At 42.2% G+C, this 25,990-nt stretch overlaps 1 protein-coding gene across 1 annotated transcript; it reads right to left on the bottom strand.

Moving 5' to 3' along the window:
• Positions 1 to 484: 484 nt before the first annotated feature.
• TM4SF4 (transmembrane 4 L six family member 4) lies at positions 485 to 25,450 on the bottom strand. The gene is made up of 5 exons (XM_007188118.3): positions 25,040 to 25,450; positions 24,176 to 24,265; positions 11,788 to 11,927; positions 1,940 to 2,129; positions 485 to 707 (listed from the first exon to the last, which is right to left on the bottom strand). The coding sequence occupies exons 1-5, from the start codon at positions 25,211 to 25,213 to the stop codon at positions 690 to 692; spliced, it is 612 nt and encodes a 203-aa protein (XP_007188180.1). The 5' UTR covers positions 25,214 to 25,450; the 3' UTR covers positions 485 to 689.
• Between the last annotated feature and the right edge of the window lie 540 nt (positions 25,451 to 25,990).

The following is a 25,990-nucleotide window of genomic DNA, read 5'->3' as shown; positions in this document are numbered from 1 at the left end:
TTTGTTTGAGCAAAGGAAGCATTTGTAGAAAAGATGAAAAGAGGGTGTTATTCATTCAATCTTTTGCCCCTACCTCCCCAAAAGCACACAATCTTTATTACCTCTGAATTCTGATTTTAATTTAATATACACAAGGAAACCCTAGCGAATGATGGCAGGCCCAGAAGATTAGTTACAAGTAATTCAAACATGTTAGCACAAAAGAAAACAAATAAAAATTATTTATGATCCATCAGTCATTCTTTTTTCCCACAGATCTTAAAAATAAAAATTGGTCTTAGCTTCTCATTTTCAATGTGCTTTCTTCCTTTGACTTCTGTAAAACTACCAAAGATATCAACACCTCTATATACAAAGAAGCAGTGTGGCAGTACATGTGACCTTATACATTTTTCACTCTTAAAGAAAAAATTATGAAATATTTGCTTTGAACTTGCTCTTCGATTCTAAGAGGAAGCTAATTTGAAAGATTCATAAATATTACTTAAGTGGCCAAATTATTTTTTATTTGAAACTAACATAAGATTCTAAGTTGAGCTGACCGGGTTGGAAAGGAGAAGGAATAACTCTGGCTTCCCTAAACTTTGTCAGTTAGGAAGCAGATAGGAATTGGCAATCCCAAGAAGAGAAGAATAAGTTTGATGTATCTTCTCACACACCATTAAGTTAGAGCAGCTAATCATGGAGGTTTAGACTGGTCCATCTCCCTGGAAGGTAGAAAAAGTTAATTAATTACAACATCATTTTTTTTTTTTTTGCTTTCTCCTCCCCTCCCTTTCCCCTCCCCATCACCCCTCTTATTCCTGATTACTCCTACCCCTTATTGGTTACCTACTGAATGTTTTCTGACTCTGTTTCAGAGTTTTAATCTGTTACTTAACTTGTGCTTAGGCTATAGGTGTGGAAGCTTCATTTTATTTTCCATCATTTTATTATTAAAATTAATTTTGATAAGTGGCACATGGGGCTCAAGTGATGTATCTGAAGCCACAGTTAATAAGTAGAGGAGCCAGGACTTCATAAGTAGAGAACCTGGGGAGGTGGAACCCAGAGACTGTGTTCCTTTCCTTGAAGCTATGCTGTCACACGGATTTCCATCCTCTTAAGGAAATAACAGTCAGTACAATGTACTGAGCCTTCTGTTATTAACATGGATGCTTTTTTTCTTGGCTGTGCTGCTTGGCATGTGGGATCTTAGTTCCCCGACCAGGGATCAAACCCGTGCACCCTGCAGTGGAAGCATGGAGTCTTAACCACTGGACCACCAGGGAAGTCCCCAACTCTCAAGTTCTATTTAATTTTTTCCCTCATACTTCAACCTGTGCTTTAAAATAACTTTATGTGTATGAATAATTGACTGATCTGGCTTGTTCAGTAGTTGAAATAATCACCTTGTCCTACTATCCATAGGTTTATTTTTATTTTTCATATTGTTGATAATTTACAGTCTTCTTTGGAGAGTAAATCCCAAAATGATTTCATTTTATTTTTTGCACTTAAGAATGATTTTTCTCTTCTATATCTTTTCCAAGGGAAAGAAAATACCCTTCAATATATTACTCGACAACTTTAACCCACTTCTAGATCTATTTAGGAAATAAAACATTTGGGGACAGACCGTGATGCGTATTCCTGACAATATGTGCCTATAACAGATGTCCACTTCCTGTGGGGATCTTCAGGTAAACATCATCATAAACTTCTATATGTATATGGAGTAAGGGTAAGACTGAGAACTTCGGTCAGCTTCAGCCTGGGTATGTTAGCATCACCGAGAGCAGAACTTCCCTCAGCTGCTAGAGGGGCTGCCTGGACTTTCCAGCCTGGCTCTGGTTTCCTGCGGTCACCGTCACCCTTTGCACCCCCTCATCCCATTAGCGCTGGTGGCCTGACTTGGCCTCCTGCGTGCCGAGAAGGAAGGACAAAGACCCCAACTCACCTGACAGCAGCCACAGCACTGGCAGTCTCCACACAGGGTCCCCAGGAGGCCGTTGATCACCTGGATGGCACAGATAAGTATCTGAACCGCCCCTATGATCAGCAGGATGGAGAAGAGGGTCAGATGCCAGGGAATCACGTTGTCAGGCTTTTGGCACTGGCTCCATAGGTCACTGTCCCTGAGGTAATTCCTGTCGGGGACATGGGGGAGAAAGGAGATGTTGGTAAAAAGTGTGCAATACCCTAGGCTAGAAAGTCACCATAACGATTCTCCTTTTGCAATACTCTCTCTCCAAGATATAAGCTCCATGAGAAAAAAAAAAAAAATCCCATAATAACAACACTTTTAAAAACAATACCTAACAATTTTATTGAGTATAGACTATGGTGCCAGACCCTGTTCTGAACATTTAACACATATTCACTCCTTTATTTCTCATAGAAACCTTATGGTTCTTTTCTTCCATTTCACAAATGAGAACATTGAGGCACAGAGTTGTTAAGTGACTTACCCCAGCTCACACAGCTACTGAGTGACAGAGTGATTTTTATGAGCTGACCAGGAGGATGGGTAAGTTTAATATCTATTTTTTTTTTTTTTTTTTTTTTAAATTTTATTTATTTATTTATTTATTTATTTATGGCTGTGTTGGGTCTTCGTTTCTGTGCGAGGGCTTTCTCCAGTTGCGGCAAGCGGGGGCCACTCTTCATCGCGGTGCGCGGGCCTCTCACTGTCGCGGCCTCTCTTGTTGCGGAGCACAGGCTCCAGACGCGCAGGCTCAGTAATTGTGGCTCACGGGCTCAGTTGCTCCGCGGCATGTGGGATCCTCCCAGACCAGGGCTCGAACCCGTGTCCCCTGCATTGGCAGGCAGACTCTCAACCACTGCGCCACCAGGGAAGCCCAAGTTTAATATCTATTAAGGGGCAATGAAAATGAAGACACTCCAGGAGCAGAATCTCACAAATGTTCACGGCCTTTATCCTACTATTGTCCTTAGGGACCTTTTGGACTTCTGATAAATTATCTGTCACGTCTAGTGGCCGTGTGAAGCCATGTAAAGTACAATTGTGTCATATAGTTAAAGGGAAGAGCTTGATTCTTTTAAGGCCTGCTTCTAGCCAAATTGTAAACTGACTCAGCTATATTTTTGTGAAGATGTAGGGATTCCACCTGCAAAAAGAGTTAATTAATAACTAAAAGGAAGAAATAATCTGCTGCCTTAATACACATTTTATAAAAACTTTGAAATAAGAGAAACTGCAATATATTTATAAAATATATACATTAGGAGTCCACTGCAATATCAAGGGCATTGTGCCTTGAAGGAGAAATGTGAAGTGTGGTATCTTTAAGACAACAATGAGGGTAAAGCGGGTAAAATCTCTGCATATTTATATTCCTTCTCACATTCTTAAAGCCACAGATTGGTCTCTCCCTCTTCCTTTACGCGTCCTCTCTCCTTTCAAGGCCTCAATAGGAAACTCTCCATCTGACTACTAAAGTAATATCCACCTCATTGTTTTTAGATCATTTTGACGATCTGTCTCTGGTGATTTCTGCAGTGCATCAGTACACATTTATTTGAGATACATTCTGTAATAAGATTTTGAAAAATCTTTGAAATGATGGAAGATGCCCCAGAGTTTAGTAGAGCAGAAGGGGTAAAGGAAAGAATGAGACTTTTGCTCTTGATCTAAAAATAATACATTGTTGGGGCTTCCCTGGTGGCGCAGTGGTTGAGAATCTGCCTGCCAGTGCAGGGGACACGGGTTTGAGTCCTGGTCTGGGAGGATCCCACATGCCGCGGAGTGACTGGGCCCGTGAGCCACAACTACTGAGCCTGCGCGTCTGGAGCCTGTGCTCCGCAACAAGAGAGGCCGCGATAGTGAGAGGCCCGCGCACCGCGATGAAGAGTGGCCCCCGCTCGCCGCGACTAGAGAAAGCCCTCGCACAGAAACGAAGACCTAACACAGCCAAAAATAAATAAAATAAATAAATTTACAAAAAATAAAAATAAAATAAAATAAAATAAAACATTGTTTATCACATTGATTCACCTTCCCATGAGAATACAGGTTCTAGCAGCTCACTGGCTGGATGACTTGTGTATCTCTCTGTAAAATGGGAATAACAATATCAAATCATAGGGTTAAATAAGGATTAAATTAAAGTGAGGATTAAATGAGTTAACACGAGTAAAGCACTTAGAACAGTGCCTAGCATATAGTAAGTTTTCAATAAACCCTAATACTGTTATTATTTTACTTAAGCTGAGCAATCTGGTCTAAAGGAAAAAGGCTGGTATTTCGGATTCAGATGGACCTGGGTTTGAATCCAAGCATTCCTCTCACTGGCTGTGTATTCCTCACACAAGTCACCTTCCACCGCCCCACCCCCTGGCCTTCACATCAGTTTCTTCATCTATAAAATGGGCTGAGAACAACCTCACAATTGTGAAATTTCACTGAGATAATATACCTATGTACTGCTGTATAAAACTTCTTTTCATTACGTTACTATTATTTTTAAAATTTATTTATTTAATTTATTTATTTTTGGCTGCGTTGGGTCTTCGTTGCTGCGTGCGGGCTTTCTCTAGTTGAGGCAAGTGGGGGCTACTCTTCGTTGCGGTGCTCGGGCTTCTTACTGCGGTGGCTTCTCTTGTTGCGGAGCACAGGCTCTAGGCACGTGGGCTTCAGTAGTTGTGGCACGTGGGCTCAGTAGTTGCGGCGCACGGGCTTAGTTGCTGTGCGGCATGTGGGATCTTCCCGGACCAGGGCTCCAACCCGTGTCCGGGAAGATTGGCAGGCGGATTCTCAACCACTGCGCCACCAGGGAAGCCCCCATTATGTTATTTTTAAAACACTCATTTTTCCATTCTGTTTTTTTCCATGTAGTCCTTCCTACCTTTACAATTTTTCAACTTGCTGATTATAAGAGGTTATAAAAAGACAATATTTTCCAGGCACATTTTATAAAGAAAAGATCCTAAAGTGAAGTAATTGGCAGTCCCCAGTTTGGACCCTCGGCTGAAGAGTTTGTGCAGTGGTGGGACGACACCACCCCCTGGTGGTGATATTGATGAACCGCTCACGGGGGAATTTGGAAGCAAGGATTGAGTTTGGGTGCAGAAATGCTCTCAGTTTCACTCCAACTGCTGCCTCACCCCTTACAAACCCTCACGGATAGCTGTTCCACAGGCCCTTCTTCTTTCCCCCCAAACTCTCAGGTTCTGAGCGTCTCAGATCCCCGGAAATGATTGCTGTGTCCAACCCTCCAACCCCAGGTGAGAGAGGGCCCTAATTTTTCATGGATCTGCAGGCTAATCACGCTTCCACATTCTGTGACATGAGGAGAGCTGAGGCAGTTTAAACCCACTGAATCTCATCACTGTGAAGGGCGGTCCCACCTGAGACGCAGTAGTTCCATCAACCTCAGAGTAGAACACCATGGATTTCATACAACTCACTTCTTGCCAGCAACAAAGGCAGCTGAAGGAAGGAGCCAGGGAGCCCGAGGGCTTTGCCTGGGTAACTCAGGTGCCACCTCCTCCTCTGAGACAGACCCCCTGATGCTCCTCCTGCCCTCAGCTGGCTGTGGTACCCCTTCTGTGCTTCCCAGCCCTCTGGTTCCTTCTGGTACACAGTGCCCCGGACCCTGAGCTGTCCTCATCTGTCCACTTGTCTGTCTTCTCTTTGTGACTATACATCCACAAGGGTAGAGACCATGTCCCCCATCTCTGTCCCCAGTTCCAGCACAGGGAGTGTTCAGTAAATGAGCAGCTTTCATGTACGGGGTCCTGCCCATGTTCTGGGCGCTGGGCTAGCTGCGTTCCGTCATCCCTCCCAATCCTACGAGGAGGTGCTACTTTTCTTGAACAATGCCCCAGGAAATATTCACTGAATGAATGAACATATACACAGATTAAGAAGTTGAGGGGGGAGGGGCAACATGGGGGAGGGGATTAAGAGGTACAAACAATTAGGCATAAAATAAGCTACTGGATATATTGGATAACACAGGGGATATAGCCAATATTTTATAATAACTATAAATGGAGTATAACCTTTAAAAACTGAATCACTACATTGTACACCTGGAACTTATGTAATATTGTACATCAACTATACTTCAATTACAAGAAATGTACTGCTAAAAAAAAGACATTAAGTATTTAGAAAGTGTAAAAAAAAAAGCTGAGGCTAGAGAATGTAAGTGCCTGGATTTGATCTTCCTTCTGTCTGACTCCAAAGCCGGTGCTCTTAATCGTTACACACATTCCCTGCATTTGAGTAATTTTATCCCTTTAGAATAATTAAAATATGATTAATTTATGAAATTTGATTTACACAATACATCTCTAATAGTGTGTATAGTTATCTCTAATAGTATGTCAATCAAAGTTTTCCTTTACCATAATAAAGAAATTATTCTCTTTGAACCTTCATGCGACTGGTTGAAAATATTGAAATTAATCACAAAATTATCATAAAAGCATAACATTTTAGAAAGTTCTAATGCATCACAATAAATTCTATTCACAGCGATGCTATATTCATAAAAATGAATCATAACATTGAATGTTTGGCAAGTGCTACGTGGCAGTAATGGTACATTATGTACATCATGTTATTTCATTCTTGCCTGAACCTGTGAGGTAGATCTTGCTGCCACCCCATTTCACAGAGAAAGACCTGAAAGGTGAACGCATCACCCAAGATCACACCACTGGTATGTGGCAGAGGTGGAACTGGACCCTAAGTCAAGTCGGGCCAAGGGCAAAGCCGGATCTTAACATCTCTGGGGGTTTCCTGCTTCATGAAAGCTGGGAACAGGTTGCTGCCATGCCATCTCACCCCGTCCACGTGGCTTTCAGCTCTGGGGAGTGTGCTCGCAGCAGTGTATGGGGTTTCTTGCTAATAAGTAATCATTGAAGAGCAGCTGCAGATAGTCTTAACTGAAAGGCCAGGCAGAACACTGAATGGTGTCAGTTCTGTGCTTAATGAGAGAGCCCTCTCCTCGCCCCTGAGTTCCTTCCCCAGGGAGCAGGGAGGGCTGCAGCCTGACCGGGCAGTGCTGTGCTTGGCTGTGTTGCTTGTCTCTCTCCCGCTGCTGATTGTCTTTGGCCTTGCCTCCTGCATTCCCTCCCACAGCTGTCCCCATGCCCTGTGCAAGCTGCTTCCCTTTTAGCAGCTCAGGGTCAAGGTAGAGGTAGCCAATTGTCTCAGAAAGGAAGACCTTGTTTGGGAGGAGGTCCTACTTCAAAGGAAGCCAAGAGGGTGTATCTCAAAATGTCCCAGATTTCTTTTCCCTTCTAGGATGCCTCTTTAGTATGGTTCCCATGACAGAAAAAGTTAACTGTCTTTGTTCCTTTAAAATGAGCGCCAACAAACATTTTTAAGGAAAACAGAACTAAATTCTACGGACTTGAAGAGTCCTGACTTTTGTGTCCCAAGCTGGAAACCTCAGAATCCACCTTGATAACCTTCCCTCTTTCTCCTCATACCTAATCCTGATGATTCCATCTCAGACTGTCTCTGACATTTCTCTCCTTTTGAGCCCCAATTCCGCTGCCTTGGAGATGGTCAGGATTTTATCTGGATTGTTACTCTAATCTCCGACCTTGCTCCCTCGTTCAGTTACTGAGACCTTCCATTCATCCTGCACGTCGCTACCAACAAGATTGTCCTGAAACTCCCAAGTGGTCGTGGCTTGTCCTGCTTGAAGTCCTCTGCTGTCCCCCGACGTCTTGAAGGTCTACCTGTCTCTCAATCACCCGCATCCTGTGGGTCCCTCTTCACCACCCCCAACATTCACCCTGAGCTTCTGGCCACTCAGCGAACGGACACTCTCTGAGCACGTGGGCCCTTTTCGAAGTTGCCTCAGGACTTTCTCTTCTCTCTGCCTGAAACGTGCTTCCCATCCTCTCTGGAAGGCACACTTCTGTGCATCTTCCAAAACCAGCCCACGTCACCTCCTCCCAGAAGTTTCCCTCGCACGCCTCCATTTCCCCCTTTCGGCAAGTGAGGGTCTGTTCCCTGTCGTCACCCTAAACTACCATGTACTCACTGGGGCAGGGACCATGTCTGTCCTTCTGTGCTCCATGTTTGGGACAGGCTTCAAAGCACAAAGTAAGGTCCTGTCAAGTGCTTTTGTTTTTTTAATTCTCCTACTAATCATTAGCTGTGAAGCCCTGGGCAAATTAACTTTTTGAACTGTATTTTTCTACTGTAGGGATAAGAAATCTTCTGAGATTTATTAGGAAGATTAGGTGAGATAATGCATGCAAAAACACTCAGCCATTAATCATTAGAAGGAGGAGGAGGAGAAAAACGAGGAGGAGGTGGTGGAGGAGGAGGGGAAGGAGGAAGAGGAGGAGAAGGGAGAGATGCTGCCACTGCCATTTGGTGATAAGGGAAACTGTCCTGAGTCCTCTTCTTTGGTCTCATACAAGTGATTATTTCTTTTCACTCACTAGGTAGCTGTGTATGTGTGTTACACTTGCAGCTACAACAACAACTCCTGTGATGCTTACACACTGGGATCCGATGGATAAGAAGAGTCCGTGGGATAGTAAAAAAGATTGGAGACAGAGGCCACTGAGCTTTTCGAGAGGGACTCTACAAAAATCAGATAGTGCAAGTCAATATAAACTGTGCTCTAGAAAAAGCATTGTGACTTGAAGTCAGAAAACTTGGATTCGAGCTTCCATCATTAGGAACAGTATTCCTTTGGGCAAGTCAGTTCTCCTCTCCGGGCCTCAGCTGAATTACCTCTGAAGGAACGCTTTTTGTGAGGATCAGACGAAACACTGTGGGTGAAGGCACGTTGTTAACTGAAAACACCAAGCAACACAAGGTGCAAGGATTGTTGTAAGAAACTCAAGATGAGCTTCTGCAGTTGGAGGGGAGGTTTGGAGCTGGCAGTGGGAGATAAGATCATAAAGGAAGACAGGACATGGGATGTAGGGAGAATGGCAAGCTGAGGAAAGCCCGCCAGGTGACAGAGGGTGCGGTGAGACACCCTGCCTGGACCCATCCTCCTGAAAGCCCCTCCTGTAGCAGTCGTGGCCTATTTCACACCAAGAGTGGACTTGCATTTTATGTGGGATTAAATTCTAGAGTCAGGGCATGATGGGAAAGAGCACAAATAGTCAAAATCATTCTTATCTTATAAATCACCTGGAAAGTATAATATATATGATTTTGTAATAAACCCCTATGCAGCCATTTTTTATCATACTATGGTTTGAAGCCACTCTGCAGATGTCTAGGTACACAAACCTTTCCCTTCAGATACTATCAAAGCCCAACAGTGAACAGAGGATGGGTGGAGAATTCTGAAATGTTCCTGCTTTCCTGCACAGTTTATTCTGTGTTTGTTATTAAAGCGCTCTAATCTGACACCTGTTAATGGATGGGTTAGTTGCTGTTGTGAGGAGTAGATAAAACAACACATATGAAAGCATCTATCACAGAGTAACGTGTGATACATGGGTCTGATGTGAATGCAAACTTGCTTCAGCAGGAGGACAGATGCAGAGGGCTTTGAAAAGTGGTTTCCTCAACCTAAATGTCCATCGATAGATGAATGGATAAAGAAGATATGGTACATATGTACAATGGAATATTAGCCATAAAAAAGAATGAAATGATGCCATTTGCAGCAACATGGATGGACCTAGAGATTATCATACTAAGCGAACTAAGTCAGAAAGAGAAAGACAAATATCATATGATATCACTTATATGTGGAATCTAAAATATGACACAAATGAACGTATCTATGAAACAGAAACAGATTCACAGATATAAAGAACGACTTGTGGTTACCAAGGGGGGGTGGGCCAGGGGAGGGATGGATTGGGTGTTTGGGGTTAGCAGATGAAATTATTATATAGAGAAGGGGTAAATAACAAGGTCCTACTGTATAGCACAGGGAACTATATTCAATATCCTGTAATAAACCATAATGGAAAAGAATATGAAAAAGAATGTATATGTATGTATAACTGAATTGCTTTGCTGTATACCAGAAATTGATACAACATTGTAAATCAACTATACTTCAACTAAAAAAAAAAAGAAATAAAAAAAAAAAAGAAAAGTGGTTTCCTGTCCTCCCCCAAGGAGGTGTGAGTGTGCCAGGGGAGGGTGTGATGCCCTCATGTCAGAACAATATAAGACCATTGTACTGCCTTGGGGTGTTACTTGGCATGCCTTGTGTTTCTCTCTCCTTTGTTTTGGACATAGATTTATTCAAATTGATTTTAAGTTCATCAAGGGGAGTAGCGTTCACATTACAGAATAAATAGAAACAGGTTTAATACTGCACTGACGCTGTGGATGGAAATACTAGCAGAAGGGTCCTTGAAAGGAGACATAACATGTAGCTTCACAGTCACACCCTTGGGTGGGGGAGAGGGAACCATCGGGGGAGGGACCTCAGGAGGTGGCTCAACCTTATGCTGTCTGAATGCTGTGCTCAAGCAAGCCAAGCCCACAGTGGTCCTCTGTAAGAGGAGAGGGCTTTCCACAGTAAAATAAACACCCATGGCAATCACTGCATGTGATATGAGGACATTAGAAGGCTTGTACTCCTGTTTAACTACAGAGAAGCGTGGGCATGATATTTTAGGTGAAACACTTGTGGGCAAACTGAGACCTGGTGTCATACAGAACCAGCCTCCTCCATCTCCTCCATCTGAAGTCTGCTCTCGAGGTTCTGTAGCCTCTCACTATACATTAATAAATAGGGGTCTGACTTAAATAATCGATGTCAGAGTTTTTTAGGCATGGCCCCATCCTCTGTGTACAGGAGGACCCATCAACTCTAATTCCCGACCACCTAGATATGTCACTCCCTGTGCTATTGTCCATAATGATGAACAAAACAGAGATTGTCCCAGCCCCCTTGGAAGTTAGCGTCTAGTGCAGCCCTATCTAATGATGCTCAATTTTGTCCCTAATAGCCGTGTGCAGCTACGGAGTGCTTGAAATATGGCTAGTGTGATTGAGGAATTTTAAACTTTATTTCATTTCCATGAATTTAAGTTTAAGTAGACACGTATGGCAACTGTCTACTGCCTTGAGCAGTGTGGTCTAGGGACAGAAGGATGTGTAATATAAAAAGACTAATAATACTCGAAGTTAGAAGATGTGAGTTTGCTCCCTGTCTCTGCTGCCCACTAATTGTGAGACTTGGAGCACATCACACTTATTCAGCCTGCCTCGGTGGGGAGTTACTACCTCTTGACGTTGTTGTGGAGATTAAATTATAAATTTATTTTTTAAAAAGTTCTTTATAAACTACAAAGTACCGTGAAAATATGAAGTGTTACTTTAATGAGTTCTATTAACAATAACTCTCATGAAGAACCTACAGTGTTTTCAAGGTCGTTTTCCATAAATCTGCACCTTAAGAGATTGTTTAGTTATCCATCGTTTGGGGTATTAGTGAAAGCCTTTGAGCTCTGTTAATGAGTAATCATTCTCATTTTCTATTATAAGATTTTCAATGGAAGGCACTGTTCTCTGTTTATTAATATTATTAGTTGCCTCATGTTGATGCTAATAAATATTTGAATGCAAATGGTGACACCACCAACCTCCTTCTCTCAGGTCAACTGAGGTGCCCTCTTCCATTATTTCTCCTGGTGTCTGTCAAAAGAGCACCTAGAGGTGAGATCTTGTGTAACTTCACCCCACAACTCCAGCTCTGCCTCAAAGGAGCAACATGCCTGAGACTTGTAAACTGAAGATGGTGGGCCTTGAGCTGTATCCCCCATGGGCCTTTACCTGCTGGTGCCCCCAATGGTGACATGTGAGCATTGAAGGGTGTACCTTACCCGTCCAGGAAGGGGTAGCCCCACGTGCTATTATTGACCATGAGGCATTTTGGACCCTTGTTGATTGAGACAGCTGAGATGATAAATGAGTATCCAGCACCCAAGACTCCAACCACAGCAAATATTGTGGAGGTGAACATCTGAAAGAGAAGGAGAGAGACCGCCAGGTTCTTAAGATGTCCAGAGATTACACACAGCACACCTAACTGGCCTGTCGTTGAGCATGGTGAATATGGGGAAGTTACGGGGTATGCAGCCAGTTTTTACTGGAAATGGGGCCTGTGGGGTCTCCTAGAATGAATTTTGGTGTCTCATGTCCCTTTCTCCAGCCCCATCCCCATCTTTTTCACCTATTCATTGGTGACACAAGTGCTAGTTATGGTTTGATACCTTTGAACCAGGATTTTTAACCTTGTTAAGAACAGATTGTCCTTCACAGGCCTAATATGGAAGACCAGTCTATTACAGAATCAAAGAATCTTAGAATGGGAAGTGATCTTCAGTTCTGTGGTCCAATCATCTCACTGAGGCTAAGTCACAGTGGGGCCTCATGTGGCAGGAAGGTTCTGCTTATGAGAAAGGGTAGAAGTCTACAATTTCTCCTCATCAGTCCTAGTTACATTCCTTGAGTTCAAAAAGATTAAGTCCAACCTCTCTTCCATGAGGTAGCAACATTTAAAATATCTGAAGATATTTTATATCTTACACAAAAATATTTTCTATATAACATCTCTCCACCCCTTCCACCCTCTGTACATTTTCTCTTCTTTGGGTTACACAAGCCCAACGATTCCAGTTCTTTTAAATATTTTTATATGACAGAGATTAATTAGTGAAAAATAGATTGTACTACATCTTTTTTTTTTAAATTATAAAATCAAGATAGAATATAGAATATAAAAGGCAGAAACAATCCTGGAGCCCATCCAGGCTAACTCCCTCTTAGAGATAAAAAAAAAAAAAACAGGGTCTAGAGAGGCAATGTCCATTCTAAACAGTAATTAAAGAGTAGTGTGGAAACATTAATAATTCTGTAAATAGAGGTGGCAAATGATCACCTCTATTGCTTTGGGACATGAAGGTGTAGTGCAAAGTACAAGAGTTTAAAAGTCAGCAGAACCCAGTGTGATGGGTTTTCTCTGTGTGATGACTGGCTCTTAGTTTCTCATCTATAAAATGGGCATGATAAAGCCTACCTAAATTAGATGTGATAACCCAAGTTAAATGTCAGTTACTTCCTCTTTCCCCTTCCCTGTATTACTATCAGTCTTTTTACAGTATATATTTGAGGGTTTGAGGGTGGGGTTAGAGTGTAGAGAGGATCTAACTGTGCCTGGGCAACTGGAATCTGTGTAATCTATTTAGCTGGGATTCATATTCATATCATATGTCATATCATATATAAATGTGTTTTTTTGAAAATTTATTTATTTATCTATTTATTTTTGGCTACGTTGGGTCCTCGTTGCTGTGTGCGCGCTTTCTCTCTAGTTGCAGCCAGCAGGGGCTACTCTTCGTTGAGGTGCACGGGCTTCTCATTGTGGTGGCTTCTCTTTTTGTCGAGCACGGGCTCTAGGCACATGGACTTCAGTAGTTGTGGCACGCAGGCTCAGTAGTTGTGGCACATGGGCTTAGTTGCTCCACGGCATGTGGGGTCTTCCTGGACCAGGGCTCGAACCCGTGTCCCCTGCCTTGGCAGGTGGATTCTTAACCACTGTACCACTAGGGAAGTCCCTATAAATGTATTTTTGGTGCAACTTTCCAAGACTGAGCTCTGGCTCCATGCACCGTGTCTGACTTCCCATGTAGAACTGACCATTCCCTTCTTCATATTGAAACAGAACAAGACCCTGTGGAGTTCCTGGGCATGGAAGCCTTTCCATGTCCCTGTTTCTTGTTTGTAGGGAACAGACTCTAGCCTCCATGACCTTCCCAGAATCCCAAAGAGCAGATTTGAACAGTTGCTAATCAGGGAATGGAGGGGATGCAGAGACAAGGGAGGAACAGCCAAGAAACAATAATTCAGCCTTGGGGCAGGGTTCTGGTTGCATCTCAAGGGATACACATAATAATATCTTTGAGCTCTTTATAGAACTAAAACCCCCAACAAATGGAAGATGTTAGCATTCTTCATTCCAGAGAAGGTCACAGTTTGATAACCTTGAGAAGCTCATCAGGAGACCACTTGAGACCAGATTAAAGAAGTTCAGGCCCTGCACACACCCTGATCCTTATCAGCAAAGCTGCCCTTGAACCATTGCTATAAAACTCCTCACCAAATCCTCCTGCGTTGGGACACAGTTTTTCAGGGCATGAGCCTGCTGTGTTCCCCTTTGCCAGGCAAAACAATAAAGCTATTCTTTTCTACTTCACCCAAAACTCTGTCTCAGAGATTCAATTTGGCACTGGTGTACAGAGGCCAAGTTTTCAGCATCCATATCTCCCACCTCCAGGGCTCTAGATTGTATCAACTCCCATCACAGCACAGTATATATAACGCATTACTGCATAGCTGTTTATGTCTGTCTTCCCCAACCAGAGGACAGACTCCTTGAAGCCATGGACAGTGGGTTATTTGAAGATAGTTAGGACATTGCTCCACCCCTACCACCAACAGTTTGGTTTTTTTTTTTTTCCTCCCCAGCTTATCAAAGGCACTGGATAACTACTTATTGGATATTTTCAATGACTAAAGTTCATATACTCATTATTTAGATTTTTCCTCTTAATTTTTATGCCTAGGGTATCCTAAACCCATTCCCACCATCAAGAACATTGTGAATATAATCTAGGTCAGAAGTAAATAAAAATTTGGGTCAATTTATCATGTTAGAACAGGCAATCTCTCTTCCAAAGGATATCTTGTTGAATAATTTTAGAAATTGTTGAATTGTATAAAGTTAAATAAGTTTCATTCCTCTTGTACTTCTAAGAATCTTTGTGATATGCTAATATGTATGAAGCTCCAAGAAGGGGATATACTATGTATACTGGAATGTTAGGAAAATTATTAGCTCTCAAATTATCCCTCAGAAGTGAGGGACTTGCTTTAGAGCTGTGCCCTTATTTCATCCTTCAGGTAACAGGACATTTCCTCAAATTTGAACAAACAAGTATTGTATGGGAAAGACATTAGTCAGAAACAACCCAATTACTGTTGGATGACAGAATTATTTAAACATTTCCTTCTTAACACAGATTTGCTAATTATTCTAGGAAAGTTGACCTCACAATTCCTAGTTCCAGATATTATAGTTAACAAGCCTTTCAAAGGGCATTCTAATATAAGTATGTTTAGTGTTTACAATTGTGGGGATCATTAATATATACTTGCAAGAGAGATGTCTGAATACTGTCTTCGTCTTATCTGAATTGATATTCATGACTAACAGTGAAATTTCCGCTGACAGCATCATACATGGATACAAAAATGTCATTAAATGGAAAAAAAGGTGTGCTGTGGGAAACTTTTGATGGCTCCAATGGTGTCTTTAGTGGGAGCAAAGACATTAAGGTCAAAAAACATGAAAACAGGGCTTCCCTGGTGGTGCAGTGGTTGAGAGTCTGCCTGCCAATGCAGGGGACACGGGTTCGAGCCCTGGTCTGGGAAGATCCCACATGCCGTGGAGCAACTAGGCCCGTGAGCCACAACTACTGAGCCTGTGCGTCTGGAGTCCGCAAGCCACAACTACTGAGCCTGCGCATCTGGAGCCTGTGCTCTGCAACAAGAGAGGCCGCAATAGTGAGAGGCCCGCGCATTGCGATGAAGAGTGGCCCCCGCTTGCCGCAACTAGAGAAAGCCCTCGCACAGAAACGAAGACCCAACACAGCCAAAAATAAATAATAAATAAATAATAATAAATAAATAAATAATTAAAAACAAAACAAAACAAAAAAAAACATGAAAACATTTTAAAATAAATGAGAGGGGAGGAGTAATATTTCAAAATCAATATATTAAAATTATTTTATATTTTATGCATGTGATTTAAAATATGCATATATCACAGAACGCTTATGCATATATTCACGTTAGTCAAAGAACTTTTTTTGAAACTGCTTTCTGGGAAAATAAGAGGTGGTTTCATACAAAGTTTCACCTTATATTTGGGTATGTATTGTAATTTGCAGAGTTTTCTGATCTCATAGGAGCCTATAACTTCTTCCCTTGAGCCCTTGCAACGACACACTTTGGGAGATGCTGCTCCAATTTAAAGAGAGCTTATCTAGCTACTTCTCTGTCTCTGAGCTACCTCCATGCTCCAATCAACTTGCTGTTTAGTTAGACACAGCTGGTATTTATCTAGGAATGGCCAGAACGTTCCAGTAGAGCAATTGGAAGCTTACGCTCAGGTCAGTTTTTCCTAATGTTTTACCTCTTATCCTTTCAGAGTGAGGCTCTGAGTGGTCTGGAAACATTTTTGACATGTGGTCCTTGGGATGGATTGGATTGTCTCAATTAAAAAATAAGATTCTATGAAGGAAGGGTCTCTCATCTTAAAATTGCTTAAAAGTCTTCAAAAGCCAGAATTTCCACTAAATAAATGGTTAAATATTCTTATAATTATGTTTTCACAAAAATGACGATCTCAGAAACCTTCTAGTGCAATCATCTCACTTTCTAGATAACGCAAAGAGCTTCATTCTGTGACAGCCTTAGATGTATTATCTCATTTAATCTTCTCAACGAACCTGTGAGGTGGGTGTGATTATCTACATTTGCCAGACAGGAAACTGAGACTACTAGAAATTAAGATAATTGCTGTAAGTCAAACAAAGAGTAAAGTGGTGGAACTAGGATCAGTCCATGGCCACTTGTTTCCAAAGCCCATGCTTTTGTGACTTTCTCAAATCACACATCTAGAAGATGGCTGAACTAGATTAAGAACTGGGATCTCGGGGGAAGGGGCAACATAGGGGTGGAGGATAAGAGGTACGAACTATTAGGTATAAAACATGCTACAAGGATATATTGGACAACACGGGGAATATAGCCAAAATTTTACAGTAACTATAAATGGAGTATAACCTTCAAAAATTGTGAATCACTATATTGTACACCTGTAACATATAATATTGTACAGCAACTATACTTCAAAAAAAAAAAACCAAAAAAAAAAAGAACTGGGTCTCCCTCCCAGTCTAGGATCCTGTACCTACCACCTCTTCAAATACACACACACACAAAACACACTGCCACTAGCACCAGATATTCTGTCATTTGCAAATTTCTCTGTGAATGACATTGGTTCTCTCACAGAAATAAAATGACAGATAAGGAAAAAAATATCTTTCTGCTTATTTGACCTTCTGATCTTGAGTTCTAATTATTAGTCAGGAATCATGAAACTATTGATTATTAAGAATGGAAGAGTATCTAAAATTGCTGTAATAGAAAAGAAAGGTCACGTTTCCAGGAAGGCAGTTTGGTAGTCTGAGGAAACCAGGGTCCCGGCCTCCTGAGTCACCCAGGCCCCCGCCTCCCTGGCCTCGGCTTCTGGAGGTAAACAGAAGAAAGGGGTGGGTGGTTCTAGAAGGTCCCTTCGACTAAAACAACTCCGGATTTCATCATCCACTGGCTGGTAATGAGAGGAGAAATCTGTCTTGTGCTATTCCTGCTGTGTGAGATGAGTGGAGGATTTTAGATATCATTCCTGGAACATTTCAACAGGCAAATGTTTACAGACACAAAAAGTGAGCACAAATGCAAACAGTCCTCATTTTAGGCAAGTCTGAGTAAATGAAAAACCAGGTTAATATAAAATAGCAATGAGATAATTTTCCCTTTTATTGAAGAGTCCCCCTTGTAAGCACCTCTATCCCAACACTGTCCAACTGAAATATAATGTGAGCCATATACATAATTTAAAATTTTCTAGTAACACTTCTTAGAAGGTTTAAAAAAATGAGATTAATTTTGATAATATATTTTCTTTAACTCAGCATATCCAACATATCATTTCAACAGGTAATCAATATAAAAACTACTAATGAGATATTTTACATTCTTCTTTTGTACCAATTCTTTGAAATCTGGTATGTGTTTTATACTTATGGTACATCTCAATTTTTCTTTTTTTTTTTTTGTGGCCAAGCCTCACAGCATGCAGGATCTTAGTTCCCCGACCAGAGATTGAACCCGTTCCCCCTGCAGTGGAAGCACAGAGTCTTAACCACTGGACCGCGAGGGAAGTCTCAGGTACATCTCAATTAAAAAAAAATTTTTTAATTAATTAATTTATATTTATTTATTTATTTATAACATCTTTATTGCAGTATAATTGCTTCACAATGGTGTGCTAGTTTCTGCTTTACAAACATAGTGAATCAGCCACACACACACATATATCCCATCTCCTCTCTGTTGCGTCTCCCTCCCTCCCGCCCTCCCTATCCCACCCCTCTAGGTGGTCACAAAGCACCAGCTGATCTCCCTGTGCTATGTGGCTGCTTCCCACTAGCTATTAGTTTTACATTTGGTAGTGTATATATGTCCATGCCACTCTCTCACCTCGCCCCAGCTTACCCTTCCCCTCCCCCGTGTCCTCAAGTCCATTCTCTAGTAGGTCTGCACCTTTATTCCCGTCCTGCCCCTAGCTACATGTAAAAGAACGAAATTAGTATATCTCAATTTTGATTGGCCACATTCCATATGCTCAATAGCCACATGTGGATAGTGGCTCCTGTATTGGACAGTACATTCTAGAACATTTGGAAGATTGATTTTTGGTAGTAAAAGTTAAAAAAAATGGGTGGTTATGGTCTGTACTGCTTCCCTGATTACAGTTACCCACAGGAGGGAGAGATGTATGACAGAGGAGGGCAAGACAGTGACCCTCAACTGAAGCAATAAGGTTTTATTTCTTTACAAAACTTTCTGAAGAAAATATGGCATCAGGTTACAATTTCATAAAGCTACAGGTAGTATGTTTTGTTTTTGTATTCACATTTGAAATATCTCACCTTGAAATAAAAAAAAAATACTCCAAATAATTTTTCATAACTTTTCCAGAATGGATGACCTACATGAAGCAAGGTACACTTTATGTCACTTTGTTTTAAGTCATTTCGTGTTCAGAAGTCTGTAAAAAATTGCTAAATTTACTACTCTGAGATATTATCAATCTTAAAATCAGATGAAGTCCATTCCATTCATCATGGGTCTCATGATACAAAATTTTTCATGTTAAAAGAGAAGTTATTGAAATCAAGTTGAATATGTTAGGGAGCAGATGCTTCAAGTTGGTGTTTTTTAAACGAAACAGGCAAAAGGCCTGGAATATTTCTGGAAAGAGACACGATAATTGGAAACACTGGTAACCTCTGGGGAAGGGCGTTGCCAGACTTTGGAGTCAGGAATGTGTGGCTTCCGTTGTAGATTTTGTACTATGGACATGTTTTCCCTATTCTAAATGAATAAATAGTAAAGGGGGACACTACTGTGTAGTGTAGTGGTCAAGGGCATGGGATACAGGCAGACAGATCTGGGTTTGAGTCCTGGTTCCTTCCTCATGACCTTGGGAAGGTCATCTTTCTAAGATCTCCATTTCTTCTTCTGTAAAATAAGCCTCGATAATAACTACCTGTCTCCTAGAGATCATAATATGTAAGATAGCTAATCAAAAATAGGAAATAGGGAATCAAATGTACACATTGTCTAGCAAATCAGATAACCCCCAGGTGGGGCAGGCTCTTAGATAATGCCTGGTACTTCACTGTGGGGATACCCAGAAATCTCTTTTGCCTATTTCCAAGATTTGGATAATTTCCCATGACATTAACAAGCACTTGATAAATGTCATTATTATATTATAATGTTTTAATAATCATAGCCTCACATACTTTAACCTTCCAGAAATACAGAGAGTATAGCTCTGGGGAGAAAAATAAAAGTAAACAGGCTGACTATCTCATGGTTGCTCAGCACACATGTTCAGTTTGTATTTCTAAAGAAATGTGTGTTAATGTATATGCTGTAAATACTTCCCTTGAAATGGAAGAAGATGCTCTCGAATTCATGATGTGTCAGCTTTAAGGCCTCCCCCTCTACTGGGCTCTGGAGGCAGACGATGTGGGATGAGATCCCACCTCTGCCCTGGTCCGTGGTGTGTACTTATGTCAGCTGAAGCAGAGGGAGGAGGGGCGGGGGGCTGAGAAGGGGGGAAGTGTGGGTGGTTTGGAGACATGGTATTTTGAGGCTTGGGTAGTGGCAACATGTTGGGGAAACATCTCTGGTGGGCATGAAGGTTCCTCTCAGCAAGTTTTCTAAGAGGTACATAAATATTACTTGAAGTGTTTTCTCGCTTAAACGTGAATGTCCTCCTGTATTTTCTGCCTCAGTCTTGGGAAGCCCGGAAGACAGACTGGGGCGTCGTGGGTGTGGTGGTCAGAAACTCAACTTGCAAGAGCTTCAGTTTCCTTATTTATGAAACGAGAAGTTTAACGCCTAACTCATTAGGGGCTATTGTGAGAATTGAGCCTGATAAAGTACGGAAATCACCTGAAATCCTCCCAGAGCGTTCATTTACTTCATTCATCCAACAAGCATTTATCGAGGACCTATGTGTCCTCAGTACCCCAGGCACTTGGTACTACTCTCCCCTGCCCTGCACGCTAAGGCTTGCAACCTCTTCCCCTATTCTTGCAATGTCCTTACGAAAGGTAGCAACTGCCACGGTCCATTTTACAGCAGAGGATTTTGAAGCATAGAAAACCTTTACTGAAGAAATAGGGTTTCATACGTTATTTCTCCTTTTAAGATAATCTGTTATTTCAAAAGAAGTGTCTTTCTTAAATCCCCCTCAAACGGGCTGTCCTTCCAAGGGATGCAGAGGCGGCTGTCAGCACCAGTGCTCTTGGCCTCAGGAAGTACTGATGGCAGAAGTGCTTACGCAGAAGGCATCCCTAAGGGGCACTGGCGAGCTGAGCTGGTCATGGGGAGAAGTGCTGACTCTACAGTGAATAGACTGATTTATGACCTAACCAAGATCTTCCTTCAGAACAGGTCTGTCAACCATCTGGCCCTGCCTGTGGATGGGGGAAGGGGGGCCTTTATCTGCCTGATATACTTTCAGGATGCTGAAATGCCAGCCTATCCCTAAATATCTCCTTTATCAGGCCCATTATTAGAGACACTCTTTTGAGTCAAGGTCAAGGTCTTCTAAAGGCTCTTATTAAAGAACATACTTAACACGGAAAGAGTTGATAAAATTAATCAGCTGTCCCATTGGACCCTGAGATGTCAAATTTTTTTTTTTCTTTTTAAGGATTAGAGGGCAGGAGACCCTGACCAACCACAGATCAGTAGCTAGGAACCCTCCAGTTTTGGAGAACGAGGTTGAGACCTAACCACAAACCCAGGCCAGGGTTTCCAAAGCCCACCTTGGAAGTTACCGTCCTCTCATAGCTTTTGCCCCAGGGCTCCCTTTTCTCAACTCTCATTTACCCTAATTTATTTAAAAGATTGCAGATCCCTGGGACTGGATTTCAGTCTTGCTCTGCCTCAGAGGAGAGTTTGCCTCTATTTTTTAGTTTCACTATGAAACTATCAATTGGGTGACCTCAAGATTTTTTTTTCCAGCTCATTGTCTTGCTTTATCTCTACAGCCATCACATCCTGCTTCCACTATTGATTCATGTGTCCTGGTTTAACTACCCAAGGGAAGGGAAGAGAATAATGCAGCTGACTTCTGGGGAATATTCCAGAAAGATGCAGCAAAGAAGAGAGGAGAGAGAGAGGCCAGGAAACAAATGATGGAGAGCAAAGCTGTGAAGACAGCTGCAGGATTTAGCTCAGCAGCCCTTGGCCTAGTCTGTTCCTGCCTCACAGACCTTTCTACCCAACAGGATTTCTTACACCACGTTCCTCAGAAGCCCAGTGTTCCTTAAACACCTGGAGGGGAAGGCTGTGAGCATTTGGAAAACTAATTGAAATCTTTAGCATTATAGTACCGATCAAATTATGCTATTATTAAGCTTTTTTTTCTTTTTGTCTGACAAAATGTTTGTAAATACCTTTCTTTAGAAACTGAGGATTGCTCCAGAACCTCCGAACATTAAGGAAACTTGGCTCTAAAGCAGGGGCATGAATCCAGTGGCCCTTAGGGGTGGGTGAGGAGCTCAGTCATGCCCAGTGCAGGCCGTTTTTGTGCCAAAATGGAGGCCCAGGTGTAACAGGTTAATTTTTTGTTTTTCGAAAAAGAAGTAAGATATCTAGATATTTTTTGTGAAATCTCTCTACTTTTAAAAGTTGGCAGCTGACTAACAAACAAATCAACCCCAAACAAGAAATCGTTCTGCTGGCCCCCTAGAGTGTGGTTGCCCTGGTACAGGGCAGCTCTGGCTGTGTCTTGGTTTCCAGCTGGCAGAGCTGGTCCTCTGACGGGCACTGCCCTTGTGGACGGTCAGCCAGTGGCTGGGAGGAGTCATTCTCAACCCACACCAAGGGCAGATGCCCCCCATGGGGTGAGGAAACCCAATCAGACAACTTGAATTGGGCAGACCAAATGTTTCAGATTGTATTGACTCAACGGTGCTTGTAAAAATGTGACTTTTCTGCCTTCCTCTTGGACTTCACATAAATCTAATTTAAAAACACAATACTTTGAATATTGTTTCGCATCTCACTTTGGTTATGCATAAACCTAAAAACAAAAGAAATAAACAAAAACCCTGGTTTTATACTGGCTAATCTTCAGACTTCTACTCAGCACCAGGGAATGAGCTGTTAGATTTCTAAGCAATTCATCCAACTTTCTTAATTGCTAATTTTTTTCAAATTCTTATTTCCAACCTATTGCCCCCAAATCCACAAGGTATAGTGGGATTACATTTCAAAGAGAAAATGAGTTACATATTTATTCCTTTCCTTTATAATTAAGTATAGTAAAATATCATTATATATATCACGTTACATAATTGTATCAAATGAATTGTGGTTGATTTTTACATCTCTTTGTAAATGATGATTTTAAACGTTGCTATAATAACCAATGCTTGATGGTGTTAAAAAGGTGAGAACATTCTCTTTGAATGATCCTCGATCTCACATGGAAAAGCATCATTGTATTTGCGGTGCACCAGCCTCAGCCCTTCGTATGTAGTCAATAGATATTTTTAAATTGACTGAGCAAATAGTGATGAGAAGGAAATGTTAGAGATGATTCTGTTTCAGGACAGATCGCTACACCTTCCCCTTTAAGAGGTTAAGGTAAGAGTGTATAATTCATCATTGGGGTTCTCTTAGATGGACAATTGAATCTCGGGAAATTAGAGCAGGAGCTGGTCTTACTCATCATCCAGCCAGTAATTCCAGTTCAGCCTTCTTCATTTTGGCCACGTCAATGTACCTGAACTCAATATTTTTCTGTAAGTCAACTCTCTATTTTATTCATTTATATCACCTCTCTGAATGAAAAAGTAGAATCATTAACACACATATACAAAATATTATTGAATTTCTAGTTAATGTTTCTTGCATTCCTGGAGCTGGAAACTTGGTAGAAAGGGAGGTTACAAAGGATTAGAAATAGTAAAGACATTTCCATCAAAATAAGAGTTTTCTTGATAGACTCGAGAGGACTGAAGGAGAATCAAAATTAACTTTCTATGTTATTGAAAGATAGAGCACATCTGTGTACTAGCAAAATTTGTCTGTACTTGGGACATTCTGATCTAGTCCAACTTCCTCATCTTATAGATGAACAGAGGAAGGCAGAGGGCACCCCAGTTGTGGAAATGGAACCCAACCCCACTCCCAGCCTTCTTCCCACTCCAGCTTGGAATGGTGAAGCCTAGTTTCTCTAGCTTGCCCACTAAAGATGGATGGCTGCAGGAAACAAGAAAGGAAACAGAAGGCCAGAGGCAAAATCCAGGTAGAGGTAGGGAAGTGCTGAGCCTCTGAAGCAGTGAAGCAGGCAGTGGTGTGGATGGAGAGTTTAGGGGGCTACTGGGGAGAGGAGGTTACCATCTGTTATCCTGTCCCAGCTCCCCTTTACAGATGAGACAATGCAGAGCCAGAGAAGGGAAATGACTTGCCCAAGGTCTCAGGGCTTCGAAGTGGCAGAGAGAGAGTCACAGCCCCCACCTCTGCCTTCCGAGCATGCATTCCTTATATGGCATCACTGCAACTTTCCAACTCTGATATCCCTGCCTGTCTGTAACATTTTAAATGGTACTCATATCCTATAAGTAGGAGGGCTATGGTTTTAAATTTTTATGATTATTGTTATTTTGCACCAGCAAGAATCCCACCTTCATCTCTGTACCAGCTGCCCCCAGAGTCCTGCCTGGGGTCGGTAACTCATCCCCACGATGTCCAGCGCAAGGAGGCAGTGCGCCCCAGAGCAGTTCTGGTGGCCGCCCCATCTCCCTCCCCCCACAAACTCACCGCAAAGCGCTTCCCACAGCTCTCGTTGCCACAGCACCTGCAGCAGTCATTGTTCTTCAGGCCCAAGAACACCAGCGCAGGGAAGATCATCTACCGGCAAAAGAAGCATCTCAGAGTGGATCTGGTCTGGCATGTGAAGGGGGGCCCGAGCCTGCCTGCCTGCCTGTGTGAGGAACAACATCCGCAACGTGGGACTCGGTGGCCAAAGAGGATGGCAAGCGCTAACGGAGCCTCGCTGGTGGGTAGACAAGTATTATGGAGTCTTTAGGTTCTGTTTGGCCTAACTGCAGCTCCAAGGCAAGATGTCAAGATATGACACCCCGAGTTTCCATTTACATGGTGGGTTAGGATAGGGATAAGAAACTTGTCCTCAGTTGTCATGAAACATGAATCTCTCTCTCTCTCTCTCTAAACCAGAGGTCCCCAACTGCTATTGGAAACAAGGGGTAAAGAAATCATTAGCACAAGAGTGGAAGAGGAACCCACAGACACCTCCTTCTCTTGGTGGGTTTTAGTCAATCGATTAACTAGAAAATGTGTGCTCCTTCCCCAACCTCCTCAACCCAGCACTGCAGCATTATCTTGTTAAAGATATTATGCGGCTCTCAGTTTGGTTCAGGGAAGTCAACTGACCCATGGGAGCTGCCAGCCTAAGCTTGGGGATTTCATTACTTAGTCAATTTAGTGCACATGTCTCTGGCAAGTCCCAACGGGGAAGGGAAAAGATTAAAGTGCTCACTTTTCATCATGCGATGCTTGGGCTTTCGTTAGCAACTAAATCTCTTCCTGTTCAGTAAGTACCCAATTTTAAAAGGATGGAGAGGAAAATCTCCTTTGGGGAGATTTTAAGGTTTCCTTACTCACCAAGACCCCGCTTCCTAATATTCCTCCAAAATACCAGACCTCGTCAGAAAGGTGGTCATTGTTGTCTATCACTTTTCCTCCAGGGAAAAATAGCAGGAGGTGAGCCAGGAAGCCAGACACAGCGAGGGGTATGAGGGTGCTGCCCAGGCACTTGGCACACCTCGCAGTGCACATGCCGGGGAGGTAGGATGCAGGTCTCGATATGAGCCCCCTCGATGCCTCCTTCACAGGCTCTCTTCTGAGTTATCCGCCGCAGAGGCGTAATAATTGTCCCCAGATCAATCCGAACTTTGGAGCTGAGAAGCAAAATCAACCTGTGAACTGTGTCCTTGGAGTTCGCTTCAGCTTCTCAAATATAGCAGAACCTCAATGGCGATGGACATTTATACATTCTCCCTGACCCGAAGTCTTTTTTTTTTTTTCTGCACCCTCATAAATAAGATTACGTTCATTGCAATCATTTTGCCATGGAGACCAATAACCTCTGTTAATAATCCACCAGCACAGACAAGACACTCAACCTTGCTGCGATTGAACTTAGGGCTGGAACAAACAGCATCTGGGACTACTGCACCTTTAAACTGACAATGGCCCTACACAAATCAAGAAATATTTCCCCCAGGCCCTTTATAAATCACTGTAAAATTGAGTTACATCCTAGCTGAAATCATGTCTCCTGAGTACTTAATGGTCTACAGTGCGTGTCTTTGTTTTTTCCGCTGAAAGCCTAGCATGCAAAAGAGTTATTTGAAAGAGCTTCTTTTTTCCTCAATAGGAAAACAACAATTTGATGGCCTTGTTGGGTATTGCTGAGCTCAGGCCTACAGGAATTTTTTTTTTTTTTTTTTTTAAAGTTTTTACTTGATTTTATTTATTTATTTATTTATTTTTGGCTGTGTTGGGTCTTCGGTTCGTGCGAGGGCTTTCTCCAGTTGTGGCAAGCGGGGGCCA

The sequence above is a fragment of the Balaenoptera acutorostrata genome, chromosome 4 (genome assembly GCF_949987535.1).
Source record: "Balaenoptera acutorostrata chromosome 4, mBalAcu1.1, whole genome shotgun sequence".
NCBI lineage: Eukaryota > Metazoa > Chordata > Mammalia > Artiodactyla > Balaenopteridae > Balaenoptera > Balaenoptera acutorostrata.
This window is presented reverse-complemented; position numbering and strand designations above follow the sequence as displayed.